Here is a 9153-nt window from a genome sequence, read left to right as displayed (position 1 = left end):
ATTATTATTTTATAAAATCGTTTTATACGATAGACAAAAATATATACTAAATTTGTACGTTATTTCACGCCTTATCACTTCGGTCACACTGACGAAGATTCTAGAATTTTCCAAAATCAGTAATATTTTACCATGAGACTATGGCTAAAATAATGTAGTGTGCTGTGTTTGCTTAATTTTGAAATTTTTGATCGGGCTAATATTTTATAAGCTCCTCTAGAGACTAGAGATTTTGTGTATTTATTCATATATTAGTATTAGTACTAGTATTTCTTTTACGATTTTTACCAGTTGGTTAAAAACGTATGATAATATTTTTAATGATTATTTATTATTTTATTTCCGTTTGCTTATTAATTAATATTTATCCAACAACGTGAATTACAAAATCTAAATTTTAATAGGTATACTGTTTTGCAGATGGCCAAATGGGGAGAAGGAGATCCACGTTGGATTGTAGAAGAACGGCCTGATGCTACAAATGTTAACAATTGGCATTGGTAAATTTATATTATGTTCTAATATCTGATTAAATTTAAAAAAGTTAAATAGGTAAGAAATGCGGTAGACTGTGTTCATATGTTTTTAAGTTTTCATACCCATTAATCTTGATTCAAATATTCAGTTACATTAAAATGCAGTACAAAATTACTATATTAACCCTGCAACGAAAGAGTGGGGTGAATACGGCCCCATTTCATTTATAATTTTGAGTACTACAGTAGTTCTAGAGACTTATTATTTTTAGAAAATATGTATTGTTGTATGTATTAATCTGGAAATTGAAAAATTCAATCTCGACACCCTTAAAACATTAATTAATAGATAAATATTTTTTTTTGTGAAGCAAATTGTTAGTTCTTTAAATATATTTTATAGGTATGTGTCATTTGTATTTTTAATGGTAATTTTATAATACATAAATATTATTGAAATACTATGGAATATATTCAACCTTAATAGTGTATTAACTTGACATAACCATAAGTATTTTTTTGTTTAAGGAGAAAGTGAAAAATTAAACAATTATTATTTGTTATTTTACATTTTAAAATATTTATGCATTTTATTATATTCTGATATTTTTTAGGACTGAAAAAAATGCATGCCAATGGTCAAAAGAAAAATTGAATTCCTTATTAGTTGGAATGGTATTAGAAAACGAAGTGGCAAAATGTGAAATAAATAAAATTGATAGTTGTGAAGGAGAAGCTGTTGCAAATAATAGGAAAGGCAAGTTGATATTCTTCTATGAATGGGATTTAACATTGTCATGGAAAGGATTTTTGAGTGGTTCTGATAAACAAATAGAAGGCTCGATCAATGTACCAAATTTGAGTGAAGAAAACAGCATATCTGAAATTGAGGTATGATTTTATTAGTTAAACAATTTAATTTAAAAAAATAGTGGTGTATGTAGAAAAAAAATGAGTCCTTCCTTATGTCTTTTAATGTTTATTTCTCCTATCATAAACCAAAAATTATTACAAGAAGGCCTACAGCGGTATTGTTCCTTTAAAAAAAAAATTAATTATAATACATTCAGTCATCAAATAGTTTTTGTGAGGAGTTGTTACATTTAAGGCTATTTCTTAAATAATTCTGAATATTGTTGTATACCTAGTCATTTTAGCTTCGATGCGGAGTTGAGAAGGTATTGTTTTACAACAAAGTGTTTTTATTTTTTTTTGTGTTTGGACCCACAATATCTTCTAAAACGCTGACCCGATTTCTTCATGTAGCAACTCCATAAATCAAAAATTGTATAATATGTAAAAATCTTTATTGGGCCTCTTCCCCTGCAAAATAAAAAAATGTATAATTTTTCAACTTTAAACTATAGTGCTCTATACATTTTTAAAAAATGGTCAAATTAGTTCCAATTTTTATGGAATATTCTTAAGACATAGTACTACTGATAAATGTTGACAAAACAAAATAATATCTTAAACCCTTCCCCCTAGGCGGGGTGGAAACTTCTACTTTATTACGCTAGGTGAAGCTTTAGGGCTTAAGGTTTGAAAATTCAACCGAAGGTAGATCTAGAATAGAGCTTTAACATATACAATTTTTTTTAAAAAATCTGTAAAACCAATTTTTGTGTGAGTAAATCAACAGTCAACAGGTATTTAATAATACTTTTATTATATTGTTAATTACGATTTATGGGTAACTATGGCAATAAATTATTATAGACAGACGAACAGCTCTATTTGTATCCACCCTAATAACAAAAGTACATTTTTAAACACATTACTGTCATTAGGTACAATGCTTTTATTGATATTTATATTTATACCATTACAAATTCGCATCAAACCATTAATTTGAAAGTATGAAAGTGAAATTTAATCACTTTCAGTTGTCATAATTCATATAGATATGTGACCTCCCCACCTTAATATGCCCCAACCCCTCTGTTTTTGATTTTATATAAGCAAAGAATTATAATAATATTATTTATTATTATTACCTAGAATGTCTTTAGTTTTATGTTCCTTTAATCTGGTAAAATAAAATATTAATTTTTTATTTTTAGATCAACATTTCACTCAAAGAATCTTCTAACGAAGGAAATATAATTAAAGATTTTCTCTATCACCAAGGAAGAAGTAAAGTTAGAGACCAGTTAGAAAAATATATAAAGGATCTTAAAGAAGGTAATTTTTATTTGCTTTTTATATTAGAGTCAGATGAATACAAAATAAATTTAAATTGTGGTTTAAATGTATTTCTTTACGAGAAGCTTTATAGCCTCTTAAGATTTTTATATGGTAATACTGATAATACATTTTACAGAATTTTCTAAGGGTATGATCCTGCCAAAAAAAGAATTAAGTGATAATTCTACTTCCAAAACATCATTGCCAAAAGATTCATTAAATAAAGTTCACAACTCTGAGAATGTTAGTATTTTATTAAAAATTATTTAGTGTTATTTTTTTGTATGATATATTTTATAATATGTATTAACAATGATTGTTTTAGGGTGCTAAGAGTGATACCTCTAAGTCTAAAGTAGACACAACTACTGTTGTTATGGATGTAGTGTTCCAGTGTTCTGGTGACGATTTTTACAACGTTCTTACGACACCAGATGTGAGTAGTTTTATTTATAACATGCTCTGAAGGTGTGTTTATTAAAAATGAAAAAAAACATTTTAGCTCGTGTCAGCGTTTACTCATCAAACAGTCAACTTTCGAGCAGTCAAAGGAGAAAAATTTCAACTGTTTGATGGCAATATAGTAGGAGAATTTTTAGAGCTTGTAAGTTGTATTTAAATATTTTTAAGTATATTGTTCAGAAACTATTCAAGTTAATTGGTATGTTTGATTATAGTGTCCTGGTAAAAAAATTGTTCAAAGCTGGAGGACTAAGCAGTGGCCTGATTGGTTATACTCTACTGTGACTGTTTCTATAAACCAGCAGGAAGATCATACAAAAGTTAAAGTTACACTTGTTGGTGTACCTAAAAGGTAATTTAATTCAATATTTATATTATGATAAAGTTAATTTGAACTTTGTTTAATACAGCGATGAAAACGTTACGCGCCAGAATTGGGAAAGATATTATTTCACACCAATTAAAAGAACATTTGGTTATGGCATGCTACTTTGATGAGTCTGAACAATACATCGAATTATTAGTTATAGTTTTTCAATGTATTTATTATCGAATAAAATATGCAGTTTGACCAGATTTCACCAGGTCTAAATTTGCGTTTACATATTGTTCTATTAATTAGTAAAAATTCTTTAAACTCACCACAAGTCCTCCATAAAAACTTTACCTCGTACCTATTCGATATATAATCATCTTTAAGGTGTTTCTTTTTTTTTTTTTTTTTTATGTTCGTTTTTATTTTAAATTTAAATAAAATGAATAAAATAACCTAAATTAATTGTTTTTATTTATTTTTATTATTTTATTATAACTTTAGCCAAGACATTTCCAAGGAGTATAATCACTTGCTTCGACACTGGAGGTGGTAACGATTCGGTTTTTGGGTAGCTGCCAGGTTTTTATTTCTTGTAGCTAATCATAAATCGTAAATATCCAGATCATATAACATTAGATTAACTAAGCTTGTTGTACCTAGTTACCATAGCTTGGATAAATTGGAGGATGTAAAAAACTATAATTTTATTACATAAGTTGAATAAATTTTTTTTTTTTTTTTAATTAAAATTATTTTACTTTTTTTTAATATAAAGGTTTTTCGTGATCACCCTGTATTATAGATGTGTATATTTGTTTACCCATAACTTTAATTTTATTTTAAAGAATTATGTTGTTTTATGTAAATAAGGTGTCCGTGAATTAATTTAAAGCATACTGCTTAGTTTTAAGTGTATTTTAGATGTAGTGTGTGAAATACGGATAATTATTAATTATTACATAACATAAAAATTATATAAAATGTATCAGAATAATAAAGTTTATATTAAACTTGAAAAATAATGAAGTACAATAAAATAAGTGTTCCGTGTTACTACTTAAATAGCGAGTGAACCAGTTCAACTATACACCAATGAGTATTTTGAAAGTTAAATGAGTTTTGGTGGGCGTTTAAAAACTGGTGGTGGCATATTTGGGCAGTTTTGTACCAACGTTTTTTGATTTGTACATTCAGAACCTGCAAAATTAAAAATATGTATTTAGGTTAAAAATTCATAAACTATTATTTATTATGGTACTCACTTTCGACCCATGTACCACGAGGACAACTCTGTAAAATAAGAAACAATAAGTAAAATGTTGGAAATGCTAGATAATATGACGCGCAATTCGCCGAAGGTGCGCCACCTTTTTTTTAACACCAAACTTCGAAATTATACTTGCTACCTATCCCCTGGCCTGGGTTTCAATATCCGACACCAAATTACAGTATAATATTAAGTTGATAAAGTATAAAAAAGTATATTTAACCCAAATTAATGGTCTAGAGATTTTTATAACTTAATATTTGTGACTGTCAAACAATAGACGATTTGAAAATGTCTAAAAAAAAATTACCTAATTTTATTTTTCTGAATTATAAATTTATAAGTTCCTAAGTAGATACTTAAGGTTCATAGACCTCGTTTATAAATAGTTTTAAAAAAACAGTCGCGGAAAGCGAATTGGCCAAGAAACCTGTCTAGACGCCAGACGGAGGCTGCGATGGTCCTACTTAGGCTGCTTAAACTAAATCCTTATATGTAATTACAATAGTAACTTTTAAGAAAATTAAGTTCTTTATTTACCATATACAAATTTCTAAGGAAACACTTCATCAATTTTCCTGCAGGCGTGTTCATCATATGATTTAATTGTTCATCTTTTTCATTTTTAACTGAAACCGTTTATTTCACAATATTAATTAAACCATTTTCAGTAATTACCTATAACACTATTTTTGTATTTATATTTTAATCAATTACTTTCGTTGAAACATTTGTTCAAATGCGGTTGCCATATAGATCCCCAGTTAGCATCGTTTTTAAAACTTTCGCTCATTTTGTTTGTTATCTTTTGCTCATCAAGCTTTCCGTCATTTGTCTGCGAATGAAATATAGATATTATAAATTGAATTGTTAGTTTTATCGAGATAATATGCCCATTTGATTTTAAATATAATATTTTTGTAGTATGAACTGTGAATGGTACACACAAGACGTTTTCGGGGGTAGTATTATCTTAGGTCCATTGAATTACAGTAAGGAAATGTGGGTTCATACAAACCTCTTAAAAACAGAGTTTGACACCTATCATGAAAAATAAATGGGCACCACTGCTTATTATAGGTATACCGTATATTCTCATATACATTATGAGTACTTACGACAAGTCCGATATTCATGAATACACATTGGAACAAACACGGAGGTTCTGAAATCAGTAAAATAACTAAATCAATTTACATTGTATCAATAAAAACTATTGTCAATTTCAATAAATTTAAATATAATTAATATAGGTTTTTATATTAGATACATCTCACATATGTTAAATATAGATAATCGTTCAATTAATTATGTAAACCCATCATAATTTTGACCAACTAATCATCATAAAAAATAATGTTCCAAAGTAGGTGTAATGAAAATAATCCAACAAATGGGAAGTAGAAGAATTTTTTTTGTTACTTTATTTTGGTGTTGAAAATAGAAACTAATGACTTATGTAAGTCCATCAAAATTTTACTTTTCTCGCCGCATTAATTCTATTTTTTACCTATCATTAAATTTAAATGTGTATTTACGCATTTAAATTTACATCAATCTTTCTTTTTTTTCATTATATTAAACTTTCTAGCTAGTGCAGTTAGGTACATTCTACAAATTTCAAAATTTTAATGATTTAAACTTTTTTTTATGACACTTGTGTTCATAACAAAACTTACCGTGTTTTCCATGAACCATTTCTTTATGTTCTTGAGAGTCAGGCTTATCCATAGCTTCCTTAAATTTGGCCATACAAGTTTCCCAAACACTTTCTGTGCCTGGCAAAATGTTAGGCATTTGACAGCAAAGTGGTACGTCCTGAGATCACAGAGACGTATTTTTTTATATTGTTACAAAAATATATAATACATTTTACTCATTTTTATTTGTCTTCGATTTAACTGAGACACAAAAAAATAGCTTAAGAAAATAAAATGGCATTGATCGTAATTCGTAGCGTCCACAAAAGTGTTTTTTTAAACGATTGCGATTGTTTTTGTCATTTTTGAAAATTCTGTTTGGGTTTGTTAGATATTTTATTCATTGCTCGGACTTCAATAAGTGCAAACCGTTTTTTAATATACTGTTGAACTTTTATAATTGATTAACCAACGAAAACTATTAAACTATAGTATTATGAATTTGATTTGAAAAAATATAAAACCTATGAAACCAAATTTGTATTTGATTATCTAATATTACTAGGACAAAATATGTTCATCGTGTTACCGAGAAGAACGTTTATATGCACTTTTTTATGTATGTAAATATTAAATATGATCATTAAAAATGTACCAAGTATAAAAAAATACTATTTTTGTACCTTATTGGGTTTGGGTAAAAGCGAGTGACATTCTTCTTCGCTAGACATCCGCTTCTGTCGCGAATTCCATGACATAAAGATATGTCCATCGTCCTAAAAGTACATAATAATAAAAGTTTCTATAATATAACCATTTAAGAATTATCTACCTCTTTTACACTGTAAGAAGCCGTCTGGTATACAAGCACTGTTAGGCAAACAAAAATAATTCCTTGCATTTTGAAAAGTTTCAACGTAGAACTAAGTTGTCTATCCAAAAAAGACCGCGGAACGTTACTGACGACTAAACTGTCGTTGCAGTCTCTTTTTAAGTTAAATATGCGAATGTAATATTTCATGTTTTTCGCTCGAATAAACAATAAAAATTGTTTAATCATAGTTATCGTAGTCATTAAACGTTCCTCAAGGTCTGTACCTATTATTACAATTATAATAAGCATTCATTGTTAAGGTTAAACACAGGAAATCAAACCACTATTATAGATGCCCTACTAAATAGGCACCAAACGAACAAAACATATTGTATCTATGTGTAGGAATTGTTGAATTGTGTGCATTTAAATATAAATGTACTCCTACAACATAGTGCACTTGTTGACATATTATAATAGGTAGATATTTATTAAAAGTGACTTTGAAATATTTTGCTAAATTCGGAATGCCCAAGGTTGTCTGTAGTCGTCCAACAAAAATTATTAAACAGTATTTTTTTAGTAAAATCAGTAACATTTAAAAATTTGTATAAGTTATTTAAAGATAATAATTATAATGTATTGTACAATTAAATAAATCACAGACATTTTTTGTTTTTACAACAAAAAAAAATTGTATTTTTATTTGATCATATTTCGCTTACAATTATATTAGATTGAATATTATACTGTTTTTTTTTTTTAATTTGCTTATAAAATTAAAATGTATACATAGATTTTTAAATTCTAAATTCATTTGAAAACGTGCCATGCAATGACCTATTCAAATATAGATAATGATGGTGCAAAATGGGTATGATTTTATTTAAAAAATGAAAAGCAGTTATTTATAAAGTTATGAAAACCTTTCTTGAAAATGGTAAAAAAATAAAAATTAAGTTGAATATTAGTAATGATTATAAACTTAGCGTTATTAAACTTTAATATATAAGTTTAAAAACAGAAGCCCTCTTTAGATTGCCTTCTTAATTTTTATATAATATATAACTTATAAGATTTGCCCCAGCTGTGGCCAATTTGTAATTTAAGAAATTTAACATTTTATAATTTTAAAAACGATTGCAGAAAGCGAAGAATGCTTTATTCAAATTTATTAATTAAGCATAATACCCCAATGGGAAAAAATATTTGTTTGTACAGATCTGCTCCACAAGTGAAAACTGTCTGGAGCCTAAACGGTCTAAAAAAAATATTGGAAATTATGTCGTTCAATATTTTGTGTTTTTAAATATTTAAATTTGTATGCTGTCAAAAATATTACCTTTATAAAACGAACATGGATAACAACATATAATGTTGACTACAATCTATAGTAAAAAAAACAGAACTGTCAGATATTAATACTGTAGCGTTCTATCTTGTCGATTGTAAATGTAATTTTTGCTAAAAACCATCTACCCCCTTGTTTATATCAACGTTTATACAATATACCTATACATTTTTATTATTTCCTACGTGCTTTCTAAAAACGGACTTGATCAATATAAAAATGTATTAACTGTCGACAATTCGTGTATGTTTCTATTTTACCTTATAAGCAAACATACTATTCGATTTGATTATTTTAACTAAAAACGAATTCATATTATGTACAAACTGGGTCATTAAAAGTTGTTTTTCCAAACATTCTGCCTTTGTTGATCGCATTTTAGTATTCCAGTAAGACTTATGTCATTGTTTCGGTATATAATCCGGGACTAATTGATATTGGACGTTTAATCGCGTGTACTTGATTTGTTGTTTTACCCGATTTTCCCTTTTAAATCATCATCATAGTACATAAGTTACATCGGCTTGGAATGACGTCAACGCGGCCGCTTCCACGTGTTTGAATGGATCAATAATATCTGAACTTTCAAAGCTCCTCGCCAGGGTTCTCTACTGGCTACGTCCCACAGTTCCATACGGAA

The 9153-nt window shown here is 27.7% G+C and overlaps 2 protein-coding genes across 2 annotated transcripts; one reads left to right on the top strand and one right to left on the bottom strand.

The window, feature by feature from the left end:
* The first annotated feature begins 132 nt into the window (after nt 1-132).
* Nucleotides 133-3701, top strand: LOC126838989 (activator of 90 kDa heat shock protein ATPase homolog 1). The gene is made up of 9 exons (XM_050573869.1): nt 133-303; nt 421-500; nt 1091-1367; nt 2540-2660; nt 2800-2906; nt 2989-3099; nt 3166-3267; nt 3341-3477; nt 3536-3701. The coding sequence occupies exons 2-9, from the start codon at nt 421-423 to the stop codon at nt 3618-3620; spliced, it is 1020 nt and encodes a 339-aa protein (XP_050429826.1). The 5' UTR covers nt 133-303; the 3' UTR covers nt 3621-3701.
* A 717-nt stretch (nt 3702-4418) lies between these two features.
* Nucleotides 4419-7338, bottom strand: LOC126838990 (uncharacterized). Its single transcript, XM_050573870.1, has 8 exons — nt 7181-7338; nt 7032-7124; nt 6388-6526; nt 5827-5873; nt 5426-5543; nt 5249-5337; nt 4704-4731; nt 4419-4638 (listed from the first exon to the last, which is right to left on the bottom strand). Exons 1-8 carry the CDS (start codon nt 7247-7249, stop codon nt 4550-4552), a joined length of 672 nt encoding a protein of 223 aa, XP_050429827.1. The 5' UTR covers nt 7250-7338; the 3' UTR covers nt 4419-4549.
* Between the last annotated feature and the right edge of the window lie 1815 nt (nt 7339-9153).

Source organism: Adelges cooleyi, unplaced genomic scaffold (genome assembly GCF_023614345.1).
Source record: "Adelges cooleyi isolate 19-005CV unplaced genomic scaffold, UGA_ACOO_1.1 ACOO_flye_CR_arks_rails_tigmint_CR_PRNA_30, whole genome shotgun sequence".
NCBI lineage: Eukaryota > Metazoa > Arthropoda > Insecta > Hemiptera > Adelgidae > Adelges > Adelges cooleyi.
The sequence above is the reverse complement of the archived record's forward strand: the minus strand, read 5'-3'. Positions and strand labels throughout refer to the sequence as shown.

What these genes read in the sequence shown, in the direction of transcription:
- LOC126838989 (XM_050573869.1), top strand. Translation starts at nt 421, where the DNA reads ATGGCCAAATGGGGAGAAGGAGATCCACGTTGGATTGTAGAAGAACGG. An exon ending in AATGTTAACAATTGGCATTG is followed by an intron (nt 501 to 1,090) that starts GTAAATTTATAT and finishes GATATTTTTTAG; the next exon opens with GACTGAAAAAAATGCATGCC. An exon ending in TATAAAGGATCTTAAAGAAG is followed by an intron (nt 2,661 to 2,799) that starts GTAATTTTTATT and finishes TACATTTTACAG; the next exon opens with AATTTTCTAAGGGTATGATC.
- LOC126838990 (XM_050573870.1), bottom strand. Translation starts at nt 7,249, where the DNA reads ATGCAAGGAATTATTTTTGTTTGCCTAACAGTGCTTGTATACCAGACG. An exon ending in CTTCTTACAGTGTAAAAGAG is followed by an intron (nt 7,125 to 7,180) that starts GTAGATAATTCT and finishes ATGTACTTTTAG; the next exon opens with GACGATGGACATATCTTTAT. An exon ending in GAACAAATGTTTCAACGAAA is followed by an intron (nt 5,338 to 5,425) that starts GTAATTGATTAA and finishes AAACGGTTTCAG; the next exon opens with TTAAAAATGAAAAAGATGAA.